General features: G+C 59.2%; 1 protein-coding gene across 1 annotated transcript; it reads left to right on the top strand.

Moving 5' to 3' along the window:
• Positions 1-209: 209 nt before the first annotated feature.
• On the top strand, positions 210-18,027 carry LMNA (lamin A/C). The gene is made up of 12 exons (XM_055323584.1): positions 210-777; positions 10,364-10,520; positions 12,839-12,964; positions 13,193-13,363; positions 13,476-13,601; positions 14,110-14,330; positions 14,428-14,653; positions 15,039-15,146; positions 15,260-15,379; positions 15,768-15,857; positions 16,555-16,824; positions 17,109-18,027. The coding sequence occupies exons 1-12, from the start codon at positions 422-424 to the stop codon at positions 17,133-17,135; spliced, it is 1,998 nt and encodes a 665-aa protein (XP_055179559.1). The 5' UTR covers positions 210-421; the 3' UTR covers positions 17,136-18,027.
• The last annotated feature ends 552 nt before the right edge of the window (positions 18,028-18,579 follow it).

The following is an 18,579-nucleotide window of genomic DNA, read 5'->3' as shown; positions in this document are numbered from 1 at the left end:
CGTCGGGGCGCGACCGGGAGCCCGGAGCAGGCGGAATCCAGGAGGGAGAAGCCCCAGGCGCGGCGGGTGCGCAGGGCGGGGTGGAGCCCCACTCAAGCCGCCGCCCCGCGGGGCTCGCCCTTCCCCACCGCCCCCTCGCCTCCCGCTGCGGACGTGCGCGGCCCCTTTAAGAGCGGCGGCCCCTCCTCCCACTCCCTAGACCTATTAGAGCCGCTGCCCGGCGTTGGTGACTCAGAGTGTCCGCGGGAGCGCCGCAGCCACAGCCGCGCACCCAGATCCCGAGGTCCGACAGCGCCCGACCCAGACCCCTCGCCTGCCAGGAGCCCGCCGACAGCCCGCCGGCCCGCTTGCTCCCACCCCGAGCGGTCTCTGCCCTCTCCGGGACCTCTGCCCCGCGGGCAGCCCTGCCACCCTGCCGGCCATGGAGACCCCGTCCCAGCGGCGCGCCACCCGTAGCGGGGCGCAGGCCAGCTCCACCCCGCTGTCGCCCACCCGCATCACCCGGCTGCAGGAGAAGGAGGACCTGCAGGAGCTCAATGACCGCCTGGCGGTCTACATCGACCGTGTGCGCTCTCTGGAGACCGAGAACGCGGGGCTGCGCCTTCGCATCACCGAGTCGGAGGAGGTGGTCAGCCGCGAGGTGTCCGGGATCAAGGCCGCCTACGAGGCCGAGCTCGGGGATGCCCGTAAGACCCTCGACTCGGTGGCCAAGGAGCGCGCCCGCCTGCAGCTGGAGCTGAGCAAAGTGCGGGAGGAGTTCAAGGAGCTCAAAGCGCGGTGAGTGCACCCAGGTGGTGGCGCGGGGTGGGACCGGAGAGGGTGGGCGGACAGTCGCCCTCCTCCCACAGCAGCCGGCCCATAACTCGGCCTTCCAGTCCCCTCCCTCCCCGGAACTGCCCCAGCGGGTGACTGGCAGTGCCAAGGGAAACTGTCAAGACAGGACCGAGAAGGGAGGGGTCTCTGGGAGAGGGTGGTGGATATAGGGAACGGTGGGGTCATTGGCCATGCAAGGACTGATGGTAGGCCCACAGTCTGTCTGGGTGGGGGTTGCCAGCCCTTTGGAGCTGAAGGCAGGGGCCTGGGCAGAGGACGGCTGGCCCTGCTAAGTTCAAGAAATCTGGACACTCAGGACACATTGAAATGGGTGAAATGGTCCTGTTAAAACTTTCTTGGCTGACTTGGCAGTGTGCCAGACTGTCTCTGGACGCATAAGCACCCATGCTGGCGGGCGTCCAATGGTGCTGGAGAGAGGTTACCAAGGCAGGGACGTGGAGGGGACCTCCTTGGCACAACTCTTTCCAGGATTCTAAGAGTTGGGAAGCTCTCCCTCACTACTTGCAGGTCTGGGACCTTCCCTGGGCTCTGACAGGCCCTCTAAACAGCTTGAGGAGCTCCGCTCCCCCGCAGCTCCCACAGCCTTTGGCCTTCTTGGCCCAGGAATGCAGGAGAGGGAGGGAGACCGAGGGCAGAGGCTCCAGGCACAGGCTCAGGAAGTTGTGTTATACGCAGGTCTGGTGCACCCCCTTGGCCCTCTGCTTGGTGTCTTGGATATTGGGGGCTGCTTCTCCTGGCCTGTCTGCTTGGGATGAACCACTTTCATTTCCTGGCCAAATCTGAATAATCTTTGCTGTGGCCCATCCACTCAGCCACCGACGGTTTTTTGATCTTCGCCTTATGAAACTGCTGGAATAGGTGACATATTTGAAATCCAGCCGTTGGCGGCTTGAGGCCCCTCCTACCTCACCCATCCCTGCCCCACCCTACCCCACCCTACTTGACTCCACCCTCCTTTCTAAAAAGGCCTCTGGATCCTGGAAGTTCAGGCCCTCTTTTCCTGGCCCCTGAAAATTTGTTTTCCTCTTCTCTGTTACCTCTTTCTCTATGAACACCCAAGCCAGAGAGCACTAGGGTGCTTGAGGTCCCTGGGGCAGGGGGCCCCGTGGCTTGATGTCCCCTCATTCCCCCCCTTTCAATCTTCTCCAAACTCTTGCTCTCCTGGGAGCCTCTATGTGTCCAGTGAGCTTTCTGCCCTTCACCGGCCAGGCCCCTGGCCTGGTGGGCATGGGTACCCATCCCCTTGGGAAGAGTAGGTGGAGACAGTACACACAGACAGGCTGACTTTTTGGAGACACCATGGACGGAGATCACTCCCGTCTTTTTGTAGTAGTGATAGGAACAACTGAGCTAGCAGGACAGACAGGAGGCAAGATGGGGGCGGGGCAGAGAATCTATGTAAAATTAGTCTGCTCAGTGACCAAATCCCCCCAGTGCTGATTCCTGTGACGAGCTTTCTCAGCAGGTCTTTCTTTGGGGAGCACACTGATCAGGAAACGGGATGAGTAGACTCTGCGATCTCTGGCTAGCCCCACCACGCCAGGTTGTCTGTCTCTCTGCCTCTGGCCCAGTGCAGCTGTCCAGGCCTGGGCCGCCAGGCGGGTATGTGCGCACGTGGGGCAGGGGCGGGGGTGGTGTGTGTGTGGACTGGTTATATTTAGCCATTTGCCTCTTTCTTCCCCTGTGATCCTGGCTGGGGAGGCTGGGCTTCTGGGAGAGGGGGTGGGTCTGCACACCTGGATCTCAGGCTGCTGGGAGGCAGGGTGGAGACAAAGGGGACTTCAACTGGGGTGTGGGTCCCCTTCCGTGTCTCCAGTGGGAGGCCCCAGGATGGGCTGCTGCTTTTTGTGTCTGCTGTGCTCAAGGTGAAGCAGAGAAGAGGAAAATGAAGAACTTGGGAAAGGAAGAAAAGCATTGTCGTAACTCCTCGCACTAAAGCCTAGAGAGAAGGTGTCCCCTGGTTTAATGTTTAATTAGAGCTCAGAGTTCAGGGCTGGGCTTCTGGTTGGGATGCAGAACTGTCTATGAGATCCCCGTGGCAATCCCCGGCCCAGCCTGGTACCTTGACTACACCCAGGGCTTTCGGGCGCCCTCTCATTGGGCTGGGTTATAGGCTCCACGCAGAAACAACCCACCCAGTACCCATACACATGTTCAGTCTATTCCAGAGTTTGAAGCATTTAGACCCTAAGTGTGAAAACAAGGAGCAGTAAACACCAGGAAAGCCCCCCACCCCCCCAGGGTCCATGCTTAGAGCTGGGCCCCATCCCAAGCATGACAGCTGGATGGATGATTCAGATGCTGCCCCCTCCCTTCCACCCTAGTGGCTTTACAAGAGACAGCAGGACATAGGGTGGAGACAGCAGATGTCTTAAAGGGAGGGTTGGGGGCCTGACTGCCTGCATCTTCTCCCCCTCTCCCCACTGCATCCCGGGAGGCTTTCCTGCCTCCTTCCTTAGGACCTCCTTCCTTAGTCACCCCTCCCCCCAACGGGCAGTGTGCAGCAAGTGGTTCAGAGCCAAGTCTGTTACCAGGCCGCTGTATAGGGCTGAGGTCTGTGCCTTCCCGTGTGGAAGTGGTAGAGGAAAGCTGAGTCAGAAGTGGGGAGATCCTAGACCCACAAAGCAGAAGCTCCTCTTCCCCCCGGACGAACCTGGGTGCTCGACAACTTCCTGTATTGTCGGCCTTGTGCAGCCCCAGTGGGGACCGGCAGGGAAGCATAGGCCCAGGTTCATCCCAATGCTCACTGGGACAGGAACAGCAAAGGCCAGAGAGGTGCAGAGGCTGGTCCTGTGTCACACAGCAAAAACGTGACAGGTCAGGACTTGAGCACAGGCTTCTGATGTCCAGCTGCGTGCCTGTCCCACTAAGCCTTCCTTTTCCAGCTTAGAGGAGAGGTTGGAGGGTCCTAAGGGTGGGGTTGGGTGGCCAAAGCTCATTCCTCAGTCTACTCTGAGACCAGTGGGACCAGTGATGCCTTGGTGGTCTGTTGTCCTGCCAGGATCTGTTGACACCCAGCTTTACTATACCCTGTACCTGGAAAGGCCCAAGACCCTGCCAGGCAGTGGATCATAAGACAGCTCTGGAAGGCTGGGGATTTGGTCTTGAGGCTGCCATGGGACTTGTAGGACGTGTCTACCTCTGAAGGAGGTTGTGTCCTTTGGCAGAGACATAAGGGGAACAGGGCTGGAGGCCTCTGAGGATATCTGGCCCCCTGTCCTCACCTGAGGGAGCCCCTGGTGTGCTCTCTGCTGCCACCCCCAACCCTGATGTCTACACCCTGATTCCAAGGTAGCTAAGGCATAGCTGAACTCAGGAACTGAGCACTACTTGAGCCAGTAATTCCTGATCAGCCTCCCAACTGCTTTCCCATGATGAGTGCCCGAGTGCCCATGGCTGGTACTTCCCCTGGCTTCCATTCTGAGACTTACCCTTGCATAGGATATGCCCATCAGCCCCAGTCCTGCCATCCCTGTCCCCCCTGGGATTCAGTAGTTCAGTGTTAGGGCTGAAGCCAGGGACAGCTGGGGGGACAACTGGTAGCCGATGCCTTCCCCTCCCCCAGCCTCCCTCCCTGGCAGCTCCTGCCCGGGTCTGGCTCAGGGGCCTAGCCCTGGGGCAGTTCGGCCAGCTCCCACCCCCTGGAGCCCCACTGCACTGAAAGTGACTCAGGCCAAGTCCAATATTCTTGGAAATGTCTGGAGAGAGGTTGGAGGGTCTCCTAATCCTTAGGTGGTCCACCAGCAGAATGACAGATAGTACGAGGATGGGCCTTCATGTCCTCAGTTCTAGTCTTGGTCCTGCTGCCACATTGCTGTGTGACCTTGAGCAAATCACCTTCCTTCTCTGGAGTTTCCTAGCCAAGAAATAAAGGGGTTAGAGCAGAAGATCTCCAGAGATCCCCCAGGTTCCAAAATAGTACAGGGATGCCCAAAGGGAGAAAACAGTCCTCTTAAAATACCAAGCTGTATATGTTCAAATCAAATACACTTAATGTGAATATAATTAATAGCCAATGCTGTTCTCAATAGAAATATTTCCCACAAATTGGGGTATGAAAAGCATAGACACACTCCCCTATTTCTCAAAGAAAGTTTGTGAGAGCAGTTAATTATGATGACATTACCCCCTTGGTTTATGCTTTGTTTTTATTGCTGGTAAGAAAGGGTACTTCGCTGTCATATGTCTCCCTTCAGGACAGCAGCAAGGGCCGTGTTCTCCAGAAGGACAAGCTAAGTGCCACTGGCCCCATGTTTGGGTGGCAGGGACACCCCAGGAAAGGCGAACAGCCAACCAAGCTTACACCCGTGTTTACAGTCCAAGAGGTGTGGCTGACCTTGGGCCACCCACCCACTCCCCTTCCTGCACCCACTCTGGCCCCACCCCTCCTGAGGCCAGGCTGGGAGGAGGTCTTAGAAGGGGACAGAGTTTGGGAAGGGGGGGCAGGGAGGGGGTGCTCCCTGTCCCTCTGTGGGAAAGGAAGCCAGGATTAATTCTGGCTGGGATCCCAGGCCCCACAGAGGAGCTGAGTCATGGTAGAGGGCAGAGTGGAGAGTGGACAGGAGACCCTGCGCTGGCTTGGTCAGAGAAGGAAAGGCTTGGGTTGGCCTTCCTTTGAGAACTACTGGGGGTGCTCTTGCTGAGTGGCAGCAGGAGGGAGGAGGGCGGGACTAGCATGGAGGACAAGTGGAAGGGACAGAACACGTGTGCCTTGAGGGCTGGGTCAGAAAAGCTGGAGACCTTCCTCTCAAGGGGCCCAGTTTCTGAGCAGTGGAGAGGATGGGGGTTTCCAAGGCTCCCCTCCTCCTGAAGCTCTGAGCTGGCACCTCTGAGGCCTGGAGGGAGCTTCCAGCTTCCTAGGCTGGAGCTGGAATGCAGTGGGACCAGAACCCCTTAGGTCCTCCCACTTCCTTTGCTGATCTTGGGGTGTGGCTCCCACCCCCTCTTGCTGTCCTGGGGTTAATAAGCATAAGCCAGCAGATGGAGGGTTAATGCATCCTGAAGAAGGGACTTCTGAGTCAGCTTCTTGTGGGGATCCCCTGGATGCCCCTCCCTTTGGCGGGTGGCCTCCCTCCCCCTCCTTCCAGGACATCCTATCTCTTCCTAAGCTACCCCCTACCCCCAGGCCCCTACTTCTTTTGGTTCATCCCCAGGCCTCAGCCCTGCACTGTCTTGACATCCCAGGCGTGGCTTCTAGAGAGCTAGGCCAAGAAGAAGGAAAGTGGAGTTGGCAGGGACCTTGAGAGAGAGAGAGCAGTTGGTCAGGAAGCCGGCTGCCTGTTGTCCAGGACCCCAGGGCCCAGCCCCTGGCTGTGGCTCCTCCTGCGTTGTTGTCCGTACAATGCCACGTTGATACACCAAGCAGCTGTGACTCAAATCTGGCCCCTTGCCAGACCCAGCGCCTCTGCCAGGGTTGCGTCTGAACATGTCCACAGGCTTCCCGGCTCTCTTCTCGGCACCAGCTCCTCCACCCCAACCCTCCCTCTGCCTTTGTCTCCCCGAGGAGGACAGCTGGCTCTGGATGGGGATCTGAGGGCCCGAACCCCAGGCCTGTGTGCTGGTGGCATGCCCCAGCAAGGCAGGTGGAAGCAGAGCCTCCACTGTGCTAGGTGCGGGTGGGGGTGTCTGTCCTGAGGGGCCTGCCTGGCGCTCCAGCTGGAAGGTGCTCAGAACCTCAGGGGGCAGGGCTTGGAGAAGGCTCCAGGGCTTCACAGCGCAGGCAAGAACACGCATTCCCCTCGGCTCTTCTCTTGAAGGTCTCTTTGCAGTGAGGGACCGGTCCTCAAGCGCCACATGTCCCTCTCTTCCTACATTCTGCCCTTACCAGAAAGTGGTGGCAGACCCACAGACCAGCCAAGAAACCAAGTAGTGGTTCCTTCTTGGGGTGGAGAACATCCAAGCCCATGGCTGTGCACGCGGTTGTGGGAGTGTGTTTGGGTGGTGTCACTCCTAGAACGGGGAAGCAGAGGTGGACACGTCTCCCAGGCTTGCTTTCTGGGTGCTGGGGTGCCACCCTCTGTGCGCCCACCCCCAGCACCCACCACTCCCACCAGCCCTCTTCCTCCCTGCCCAGTGTGCACCATGCCATTTCGGTGCTCTGTTCCTCTCTCCTGTGAGTGTCCTCTGGTGATCTGTGGGGCAAGCCTTTCCTGGTCCAGGCCTTGGTTTCCCCGGCTGTGAAAGTGCAGGGGCGGCTCAGGAAGAGGCCCAGCCAGAAGCCTGGAGCCAGGGAACTCCTAGCCTGCAGGCATTCCAGGCACAGACAGGAAAAGCCCCAGACCTGAGTGGACAGTGCATAAACCATCAGGTGAAAACTACAGGAGAGCACGCTTGGGAGGTGGGGACAGGTCCCCAGGGCAGGTCTGGGGTGGGGCAACTCAGGGGAGTGGACTTGGATGGAGGGTTGGGGAGGATAGACTGCAGGGGAAGAGCTGCCCCAACAAAGAGAGGGGTGGCTACAGGAGCGTCCCTCACTGGCAGAGAGTCAGCTTTGCCCAGGGTCTGGAGTCAGGGGCTAGAGTTGGGAAGGAGAAGAGCTGTGGCCAAGCTGGAGGGCAGGGACTCCGCGGCGCCCACACAGCCTGCCCTGCCCTTCCCTGCCACAGGGGGCGCCCTTCCCTGCGGAGCTCAAAGACCCTGATCTCCCCTCCCTTCCTTCCCCTCCTGTCCTGAGGTGGCCCAGCCATGGGGAACTCTGTGTGCCGGTGAGACTGAGGGGCTGAGATGGGGCAGGAGGGACTGGGAGGGAGCCCCTGCAGGGCTGGGCCTGCTCCCCCAGGCCCCTGTGGCCCTCTTCCCCTCCCCCTGCTTCTTGTGAGGATGGCCAAAGGTCTGTCCCCCTGGTGTCTCCCTCAGCCTGTGGAGGAGGAAATGAGGGTGCAAGTTGCCCCTAGCAACAGGCCCCAAACAGGCCTGGGCGGCCTGGCTTCCATATCTGGCGTCCAGGCTGGGCTGAGGAGGGTGACTCAGAGGGCGGGCCAGCACCTGGCTTGATGCCCACCCAGCCCCTCTGCTGCCCCTGAGGCCTGGCCTGCAGTGGCCCTGGAGCCAGCCTTCCCTGCCCCCACGGCATCCGTGCGGCAGACCCCCAGCTCCCTGCACCCTGCCCTCCCCTCCCCTCTCTGTCCCCCCTCAATGGGATCTGCCAGCCGTGGGAAGCGTCAGAAACAGGATGCCCAGCCCTGCTTCCCTCATGAGGCCACTGGGATGCAGCCACTCCCGTGCTTGAGAAACCTGGACATGAGGGCTTGGGCAGGACGTGGGCAAAATGGGGGTCTCCCCTGTGAGTGCTAGAGGATTTCCCAAACCCTACCCGGGTATTGTCTGCCCGAGGATGAGTCACCTGCAGCCCTGTTCCCACCCTTCTCAGCTCCCGCAGGCCCCAGTGGCCCTGGCACCTGAGGTGCTGACCGCCTGGCCAGGGTTGGCTTGGGGTCCCTGCTGGGTCTGAAGACCCCACATGGGGGCCTAGTCCAAGCCAAGGGCAGAGGAAGGAGGGGCACTGGGCTCTGCACCACACCGCCCCCCAGCCATCTTGGGGTGTGCGTGTGGCTCCCTGGCCACAACTCCTGAGGGCTGAGTCATGAGCCTGTGGGTGATAGTGGCTTCTTCCCCACAGATGGGAGCTCCTCAGCCTCAGTGAGAAAACCACCAGGGCCCTCCCCACCTCCTCTGTGCTGGCGGTTTCCCTGCTGTGGCCTCCTGGAGGGAAAGGCACAGAGCCCCTATGTTGCTTTGGAGGCTGGGCCAAGGGGCAGGGCCCTTCTGGCCACTCTGCTCCCGGTTTGCTACCGGCCCCTGGACGTGACTCTCTGTGCCTCAGTGTCCCTGGTCACATGGTGCTGGCGCCTGTCTATTAGGCCACTACACAAGACCAAGAGAGCGAGCACTAACATTCAGAGCAGTGCCCTCTGCATAATTGTGCTATGGGACTGTTTGTTGCCATTGAGTGGTTATGGTCACTGTCCTTCCCAACACCACCCCCTCAGGGAGGCTGACAGACCGGGTGCTGACAGGGCAGGGGCGCCATGGCAGGGAGGCCTTCTGCTTCCCCAGCCTGAGGAGGGCAATGCAGGGGAGGGTGGGGTCCCTAGGCCACCACTGCCTCATACTGGCCCTTACTTCCAACCCAGGCCCCTCAGTATCCTGAGTAAGGGAGGAGCTGAGCTGCCCCCCTGTGAGCTCCTTCCAGCCTGCAGGCAGGGGCAGCAGGAAGGGCATAGGCCTCCAGGGCGGAGAGGCCTCTGCGGAGCAGGCCTGACGCCCTGGAGCCGGCCCAAGGAGCCGGTGTCTGCTGTGCGGCTTCACTTTACTGGCGGTTTCTTCTTCATTCCTCCCCTTGCAGCTGGCTCAGCTTCGGAAAAGTTTTGAAGTCATGGAAAGTTGGGGCTGTGCTCCCAGTCAGGGGCTGAGCCGGATGGCAGCCAAAACCTGAGCTGGGTTTTGACTTTATTTTTAGCTTTTCTGGCTGAGACGGAGGAGGGGAGACATCCTCCAGTTCTGGAAGGGCCTCTTCGAGGGAGACAGACACTGTTGCGTCAAAGGGCTTGTTCTGAGGTGTGGCCAGTGGCTTGGTGAGGGAGCCCCCTCCATGTTTCCAAGGGGCCTTCCCCTACCCAGCTGGGTATCTTTGTGTCCCCCTTGTGGTGGAGCCCGCTGGAGACCTGGTGACTTCCATTTGGAAAGTCCTGAGCTGTGGCAAGAGTTTATTTGGCTATTTGGCTAAAGCTCTCCCCAGTTTGAGGAATAGGGAGGCTTGAGGCTGTAGTCTAGATGGACCTGGAGGCTCAGAGTAGGGCTGAGCATTCTCTCAAGTTCTGAGAAGGCCTGGAGGGGGCAGCTGGAACCCCTGTGCTTGGCCTCGGTCAGGGGACCCAGACTGAGTCTGAGAAATGGAAGGGTCGGTACCATACCTGCCTGTCCTCATCACTGAGTTTTAACCACAGAGTCCCCAGTGTGTACAAGGGGCCAGGAGAGCCTCAACCTGAGAAGTTAGAGGGATGCATGGACCCCAAGGGCTGGGAGACTGGCTGTCCTGTCCCTGCAGGGAGGGAGGCCTGGTTGAATGGAAGGTAGGTGGAGTCAGGGAAGAGAAGGTTAAGGTCCAGTGTGGGTATGGGCAAGAGACAAAGGTGGCCCTGTCTCTTTGGGAAGGAATGGGAGGAGAGAGAGGGAAAAGCATTCATCTCCTGGGATTGCGCTTTGCCCTTGGCCCCAGGCACGTTCCTGAGCACTGAGTCATGGGAAGGGTGGAGAAGCAGGAAAGGGGTTTGGGGGATCTTGGGGGAGGTGGGAGGCCAGCGCCAGAGGCTGGCAGATGCAAACAAATCAAGAGCAAGGATGCCCTCTCCTGGCACTTTGAGGGATGGGCAAGCCAGGCCCCCACAGTTGGGGGTGGAGAGGGCAGGGCGGAGGAACTCCTAGGACCAAATTGCAGTCTTTCCCTGGGAGTCCTGACCCTCCCTGGAAGTCCTGACCCTCCTTGGAGACACAGACTCCTCCTCAACTCACTCTCCCCTTGCTTCCTTAGCAATACCAAGAAGGAGGGTGACCTGATGGCCGCCCAGGCCCGGCTCAAGGACCTGGAGGCTCTGCTCAACTCCAAGGAGGCCGCCCTGAGCACTGCGCTCAGCGAGAAGCGCACGCTGGAGGGCGAACTCCATGACCTGCGGGGCCAGGTGACCAAGGTGAGGCCTCCCACCAGACCAGTGCAGGCCGCCCTAGTCACCCTTGCAGTCCATTTGGTCTCCTGGTACCTGTCTGTCCTGCCCCATGGACATGGCATCAGAGCTATTCCCCTGGGTGGGCACCAGTTCCCCCACCTGCCCTTATCGCATCCCCCTCTCTACTCTGGTGTATCTGGCATAGTGGATTTAAAATAGTCCACAGCCAGGCACCTAGCCTGTTCAGTCGGTAGAGTTTGGGGTCGTAAATTGGAGCCCCATGATGGGCGTAGAGGTTCCATTAATAAATTAAATAGTCCACAGCCACTTCCATTGAACTTTACAAGGAAGTGTGCCTGGCCCCAGATCCCTCCTGGTTTGGCCGTCCCATAGGAGAGCTGTGGTCCCTCTGGAAGATAGAGCCTGAAGTTGGGAGTGGATGGTTAATCACATACGGGACACATGTTCTTAATGCTTGGCTGGAATACAGTTGTCTCTGCCTTCAAGGTACTTTGCTGTCCGTCCTGTCCTTTTGTCTCATGATCCAGGCTCGGGACAGCCTCTAAGTGGGGCTGCTCCCACTTCTGCAGCCTCATATGCTCCAAGCAGGGTCAGTTGCTAACTCCTATCATGGGCTCTGTCTCTCTCAAGCCCTGACCCCAGAGGGCATGGGACAGACCAGAGATCCCAGCAGGTTCGTGACAAAACCAGGTCTTCCCATCTGTGCTGGCCAGCCAGGGCTTTCTGAGACCAAAGGCGAGGAAAGGTGCTCTGCTGCTCAAACTTCAGAGACCTTTCTGTGGCAGACCAGGGGACCTCTGTTAATAGTCCAGTGGGGGGATGCCAGGGTGGTTCAACAGTTGGGCACCTGCCTTCAGCTCACGTCATGATCCCGGGATCCAGGATCAAGTCCCACATCAGGCTCCCTGTGAGGAGCCTGCTTCTCCCTATGCCTGTGTCTCTGCCTCTCTCTCTCTCAGTCTGTGTCTCTCATGATTAAATAAATAAATCTTTATTTTTTTTTATTTTTTATTTATTTTTTTTTTTAAATTTTTATTTATTTATGATAGTCACAGAGAGAGAGAGAGAGGCAGAGACACAGGCAGAGGGAGAAGCAGGCTCCATGCACCGGGAGCCCGATGTGGGATTCGATCCCGGGTCTCCAGGATCGCGCCCGGGGCCAAAGGCAGGCGCCAAACCGCTGCGCCACCCAGGGATCCCCAATAAATAAATCTTTAAAAAAAAAAAGTCTAGCTGGGCCTTCCCATGCTGGCCCCTCCCATCTCACCACCCCTGGGCCCTGCCGGCTCTGGCAGTACTGATCCTTCTGAGGACCCTGCAGGGCACAGGATACCTTCACACCTCTGGGCCTTGATACAGGCTCTTCTCCCCCCATCCCTAGGTACACTTTGGTTTCTCGCCTCATGTTCCTCTACTTGGAACACACCTCCTTCAGAGCACCTCCCTGTGTTGTGCCAGAGAGGGATGGTGCCACCTTTCTTTTCTGAACCCAGTACCTGCCCAGAGTGGTTTCCATGAGTGAGGAGACTCCGTGACCTCAGTGACAGCTGAGGCTCCTGTTCCCCGGACCTGTTTGTTTGTTTCTTTTTTTTTTAATTTTTAAAAGATTGTATTTATTTACTCATGAGAGACACACAGAGATAGAGAGAGAGAGAGAGAGGCAGAGACACAAGGCAGAGGGAGAAGCAGGCTCCAGGCAGGGAGCCCGACATGGGACTCCATCCTGGGTCTCCAGGATCAATCACACCCTGGGCCAAAGGTGGCGCTAAACCACTGAGCCACCCGGGCTGCCCTTTTTTTTTTTTTTTTTTTTTAAAGATTTTATTTATTCTTTCATGAGAGACAGAGAGAGAAAGAGAGAAGCAGAGGGAGAAGCAGGCTCTATGCAAGGATCCCGATGTGGTGGGATCCCTGGGTGGCGCAGCGGTTTGGCGCCTGCCTTTGGCCCAGGGCGCGATCCTGGAGACCCGGGATCAAATCCCACGTCGGGCTCCCGGTGCATGAACCCTGCTTCTCCCTCTGCCTGTGTCTCTGCCTCTCTCTCTCTATCTGTGTGTGACTATCATAAAAAAAAAAAAAAAGAAAGAAAAAGAAAGAAAAGAAAAAAAAAAAAAGGATCCCGATGTGGGACTCGATCCCAGGACTCCAGGATCATGCCCTGGGCTGAAGGCAGGTGCCAAACCACTCAGCCACCCAGGGATCCCCATCCAGACCTGTTTCTATGTGCATAAAGGGTTGTGCTAGAAACAGCTGCTCTCAGCTTCCTCGAAGCTCTGGTGTTCCATGGCCCTGCTCCTTGACCTCTGCCCCGTTCCTCTCAGCTCGAGGCAGCCCTGGGTGAAGCCAAGAAGCAACTCCAAGATGAGATGCTGCGGCGGGTGGATGCTGAGAACAGGCTGCAGACCCTGAAGGAGGAACTGGACTTCCAGAAGAACATCTACAGTGAGGTAGGGACTGTGTTCTTGAGGCCAGAGGTGTGGGGCTGGGTCTCAGCCAGGTGCAGGGCTTGCCCGCCCCGCTGCCCTGCACTAGTGGATGGGGCAGGGGGACATGTCCAGTCCCCATGTTAAGGGGGGTGATCCACTCAGCCGTAGGATGGGGCAGGGGGCTTGGCCACCCGGACCTCATCCTCCAAGGACTAGTCCTGACCTTGGCTCTGTCTCCACCCACCCCAGGAGCTGCGTGAGACCAAGCGCCGCCACGAGACCCGGCTGGTGGAGATTGACAATGGTAAGCAGCGTGAGTTTGAAAGCCGGCTGGCGGATGCCCTGCAGGAGCTGCGGGCCCAGCATGAGGACCAGGTGGAGCAATATAAGAAGGAACTGGAGAAGACCTACTCTGCCAAGGTGCTTGGTGCCTCCCCTTGCCCCGGCCCCCAGCAGCCCTGGCCCTGCCCACCCTGGGCGAGGGGTCCCCTCTCAGGCCCCAGCAGCCTTATCCCTGTGTTCTCCCTCAAAGCTGGATAACGCCAGGCAGTCAGCTGAGAGGAACAGCAACCTGGTGGGGGCCGCGCATGAGGAGCTCCAACAGTCCCGCATCCGCATCGACAGCCTCTCGGCCCAACTCAGCCAGCTGCAGAAGCAGGTGTGCCCCTCTCCACCCCTTCCCTCCTGAGCTAAGGGTGAGGCTGGTTGTAGTGCAAGTCCCCAGGAGGGAGAGGAGGGGGCAGGTGAGAGGCCGACCATGTCCCAGAACCTTGGACTGGGGGAGGAGCCTAGGATTCAGCCAGGTAACCTGGCCGCTGTGGACCACTTCCTGTTTGACCTGCATGACCTGCACTCCTCAGAACCTTGCTCTTCCCAGTTGAGAACGGAGGCCTTCTTACCTTCTGCGTGGCTTGGTGAGTGCTGTTAAAGCACCTGTTCTGACCGGCTGTGCATTTGTGACCAGAGGAAGCAGGTTCCAGCCTCAGTATCAGAGATTTCAGTTAGATTCAGGGAAAGGCTTCCTGGCTGCCAGCCACACCATGAGACAGCCCCTGGCAGGCTCTGGCTTGGGCAAAAGAGCCTGGGGAGAGTGGTGAGAGGGGCCCACCTTTGGCCCCTCCATCCTGGTCCCTGGGAGCTCACCTGAGCCTGGCTCCCTCACCCAGCTGGCAGCCAAGGAGGCAAAGTTGCGGGACCTGGAGGACTCACTAGCCCGTGAGCGTGACACCAGCCGGCGGCTGCTGGCTGATAAGGAAAGGGAGATGGCGGAGATGCGGGCGAGGATGCAGCAGCAGCTGGACGAGTACCAGGAGCTGCTGGACATCAAGTTGGCCCTGGATATGGAGATCCATGCCTACCGCAAGCTCCTGGAGGGCGAGGAGGAAAGGTGGGTCGAGGAGGAGCTGGGGGGGAGGGGTGCCAGCCAGCGCCGCCCCTGGCCCATGGCCCACCTTGACGAGGCCCCTCTGTGTCCCCCTTGCCAGGCTGCGACTATCCCCCAGCCCCACCTCGCAGCGCAGCCGTGGCCGCGCCTCCTCCCACTCGTCGCAGACGCAGGGCACGGGCAGCATCACCAAGAAGCGCAAACTGGAGTCTTCCGAGAGTCGCAGCAGCAGCTTCTCCCAGCACGCTCGTACCAGCGGGCGCGTGGCTGTGGAGGAGGTGGATGAAGAGGGCAAGTTTGTGCGGCTGCGGAACAAGTCCAGTGAGGTAGGTGCCCCAGCTCCGGGAGGGAGACAACCCGAAGGGAAAGGATGGCGTTTGGACAGAGGCTGTCCCTCCCAGTGGCAGACCAGGGCCAGTGTGTCCCTCCACACTCAGGGGTGACTCCACATCTCTCCGCTGGCACTGAGACCGTAGCAAGCTGTCCAACCCCTCTGAGTGTCCATGTCCTCACCTGTGGGATGGATGTAAACAACAGTCCCTCAGTCCTCGGGTTGTGGGATATTGAGAGTGTTGAGTGTGCCCAGTAGCGCCTGAGTGTCCATAGACTGTGGTGTTATCCTTGATGGGGCCCTGCCCTAGCCCATGAGCGAGATTGGCCTGGGAGCCTGAACAAGCCTCCCCCACTGTCCCCTCCCTTCCTTGCTGACAGGACCAGTCCATGGGCAATTGGCAGATCAAGCGCCAGAATGGAGATGACCCCTTGCTGACCTATCGCTTCCCACCAAAGTTCACCCTGAAGGCTGGGCAGGTGGTGACGGTGAGTGGCAGGAGTCCTCACATGGTACCTGGGGTGGCCGGAGGTGAGGAGAAGGGATGAGTCCAAGCATGGGCATGCTGGACTGAGCAGCCTTCTCTAAACTGCCTCCCTAGATCTGGGCTGCAGGAGCTGGAGCCACCCATAGTCCCCCTACTGACTTGGTATGGAAGGCCCAGAACACTTGGGGCTGTGGAAACAGCCTGCGCACGGCTCTCATCAACTCCACTGGGGAAGTGAGTATGCTGCAGGCTGGCCTCTGTCTGGACAGGGCTCCCCCTGTGGCCAAACTGGGAGCCAGCAGCACCGAACCCCAGGGAGCCAGTTTCAGTCCACTGTGTCCTGACTCCTTCTGCTGCAACCCCAGGCCCCAAGTGCTCCCCTCACTGGTCATCAAACCCAAAGATGCCTCCCCAATGGGGCATGAGGGGTGGAAGGTAGATAGCAGGGATTGGATCCTTAAAGGCAGGACCACACTCCTACCCGGGAGTCTGACGATGTCCCTCCTTTGCCCCAGTGCTACAGAGGGCAGACCACAGGTGGTCAGTGTGAGTGGTGGTACTGCATACCCCTCCCCCAGCTTTCATCCCCTAATCCCCGGGTCTGGGCCCATGTCCCTGGCAGGAGGTGGCCATGCGCAAGCTGGTGCGCTCCGTGACCGTGGTCGAGGACGACGAGGATGAGGATGGAGATGACCTGCTCCATCACCACCATGTGAGTGGCAGCCGCCGCTGAGGCCGAGCCCACATTGGGGCACCCAGCCAGGCCTCCCCTTGCCAAAAATCTTTTCATTAAAGAATGTTTTGGAACTTCATGCGCTGCCCTGGCTTTTCTTCTGTCCTCCCTGTATCTTGAACAGGGAGCCCAGGTGTCTGGGTGCCCTAGGCTGGTAAGGATGGGAGTGGGAATTCCCTGATGCCATGGAGCACTCTCTTTGGAGCAGTGGACAGGGTCTGGATTTGTCTCTTGAGAGGGGACGGGAGGACAGATGTGGGGCGCCCAGCCCTGCCTCTCTCCCCCCCATTCCTGTCAGACGCATTTCCTTTCTCATCTCTTCCCCATTCCTGTTGCATGTGCTGTTCTCATTTCTCCTGTCTGTTCCTGCAAGAATGTACCCTTCCCACCTCCCGCGCCCCACTTATTTTGCATGCTTGCTGCTCTACGAGCTTGCTCACTCTCCTCTCCCTCTTCAGCTTCGAGGGTCTGGGACAGAGCCCAGCCACAGCTCCAGTCCCCTGTCCCCAAGTCTTCCTGACCCTCTGCCCTCCCAGGTCATCCCCTCCTCCCGGGGCTGGGGCCCTCCATCTGGGGCCTGGAGCACAGAACCCCGCCGTCCTGTCTGGTGGCGGTGCGAGCAGGAGTACAGAGCCGGGGCTGGGCCATCCCGCCTGAGCCTTGTCTTCCTTCTCAGGGCTCCCACTGCAGCAGCTCGGGGGACCCCGCCGAGTACAACCTGCGCTCGCGCACCGTGCTGTGCGGGACTTGCGGGCAGCCTGCAGACAAGGCTTCCGCCAGCAGCTCGGGAGCCCAGGTGGGCGGATCCATCTCCTCTGGCTCTTCCGCCTCCAGTGTCACAGTCACCCGCAGCTACCGCAGTGTGGGGGGCAGTGGGGGTGGCAGCTTCGGGGACAGCCTGGTCACCCGCTCCTACCTCCTGGGCAGCTCCAGCCCCCGAACCCAGGTGAGTTGTCCCTGTGCCTCTGCACCTGCAAGCAGAGGACCCCGGTCCTTGAGGCTTAGGATGAGGGAGCCCTGTAGGGGGGGGGGAGGCCTTCTCTCCCGCAACCCGGGGGAGTGGGAGCCTCCTCCCCTCAGCCCAAGGTCCTAGGCAGTCGCTTCTGCATCCTGCCCCTCCTGTCTGAGCCCCAGACTGGAGGGCAGGGGCGGGGCTGGGGGGCTGGGGAGGGCCAGGGGCCTAGCCCTGCTGTTCACATCTCTCCTCCCCCACTCCTATCTCTCTCTCAGAGCCCCCAGAACTGCAGCATCATGTGATCTGGGACCTGCCAGGCCGGGTGAGGGTGAAGGCTGCCTGCCTCCTCTCTGCCTCGCGCCCACCCTGCCCACACCGGCCCAGCACCTCATGGGAGGGGCTTGAAGCCAAAGAAAATACCCCTTTGTTTTTTTTCTTCTATGTTTTGTTTTTTTTCTAAGAGAAGTTATTTTCTACAGTGGTTTTATACTGAAGGAAAAACACAAGCAAAAAAAAAAAAAAGCATCTATGTCAATCTCCCCTGCTTTTGGGAAACTCCACATCTGCCTTAAAACCAAAGAAGGCTTCCTCCAGAAGCCAAGGGAAAGGGATGCTCCTACAGAACCTAGTTTCTGCTTCTCTGCTGCTCCTGCCTGCCACCCCCACCCTGGGGACCCAGTGAACATGGTGCCTGAGAGGCAGCTCTGGAGTCCTCCCAGCCAGCCCCTGAGGGGGGTGTTGGGCCAGCCCCCACCCTCACCCCCCCCCCCGCCCCCATTCTACTACACCTGGCTGAGGCTCCTCTGCCTGCCCCACCCCCACTCCACCCCTGCCTTCAGCCCCGGGGTGACTAGTCCTGCCAGGTACCAGCTATGCTTGCTTTTTCTGTATTTTATTTAGACAAGAGATGGGAATGAGGTGGGAGAGGGGGGAAGAGAGGTTCTTTGAGGCTGCCTCACCTGGAAGCTGGAAGCCTGGGGTCTGCTCAGTCACTGGAGGTCAAGGTCAAGTGGGTGTAGGGCAGAATGGAGAGGGAGGGTAGTAGACAGGGTGGGAGCCAGCTGTGGAAGAGGAAGGTGAGAAGAGGTAGAGGGTGTGTGTCCATGGTTTTGGCAAACACTAAAGTCCCTGGCCTCCCCATTTCCCATCTGCATCCCCTTTCTCCCCCCCAGATCAATACACTAGTTGTTTCTATCCCTGGCTGCCTTGGTATCTGTCTTTGTCAATGGGCGTCACCGTGTGCCCTGAGGGCCAGACACATACACATACAACCCTCACATGCTCACCCTCGTCTTCGTGCACACTGCTGCCTGGCCTCGCCCTTGCTCTGGGGGAGGTTAGCTGAAGCCCCCCACTGCCCGCGCACTTCAGACACATATCCAGGTTCTCTGGTGGCTGGTGCAGAGCAACTTGGGCATAAGCAGTGCCTGGTCCTGTGGAAGGCCCTTGGAGAGGTCGATTTCTTCATCCTGCCAGCACCCACCTAAGCCCTGACCACCTTCTCTCCATGGGGCCCTGCAGTCAGCTCTAACTCTGAGGCATAAGACAGGGATGGGAATGTGGCCTCAGGGGGAGTGATGTGTCAGGATCCCGGCAAGTGAGCAGGAAGGACAGTGGAGGGGCTGGCCAGGATAGAAGGAAAGCAGCAGGACTTACCTGCAAGTGAGCAGTTGGTGTCCCTTGCTCGGGGGAAGGGAAACAAATGTGTGGTGACAGAGCAGGAGCCTGGCGGGGGGGAGGGGTAGT

This window comes from Nyctereutes procyonoides, unplaced genomic scaffold (genome assembly GCF_905146905.1).
Source record: "Nyctereutes procyonoides isolate TBG_1078 unplaced genomic scaffold, NYPRO_anot_genome, whole genome shotgun sequence".
NCBI lineage: Eukaryota > Metazoa > Chordata > Mammalia > Carnivora > Canidae > Nyctereutes > Nyctereutes procyonoides.
Note: the sequence above shows the minus strand (reverse complement) of the source record. Positions and strands in the feature narration are given on the sequence as shown.

Excerpts from the sequence above, each read along its gene's own strand:
- LMNA (XM_055323584.1), top strand. The coding sequence starts at position 422 with ATGGAGACCCCGTCCCAGCGGCGCGCCACCCGTAGCGGGGCGCAGGCC. Across the intron at positions 778-10,363 it reads TTCAAGGAGCTCAAAGCGCG|CAATACCAAGAAGGAGGGTG; the intron begins GTGAGTGCACCC and ends TTGCTTCCTTAG. Across the intron at positions 10,521-12,838 it reads TGCGGGGCCAGGTGACCAAG|CTCGAGGCAGCCCTGGGTGA; the intron begins GTGAGGCCTCCC and ends CGTTCCTCTCAG.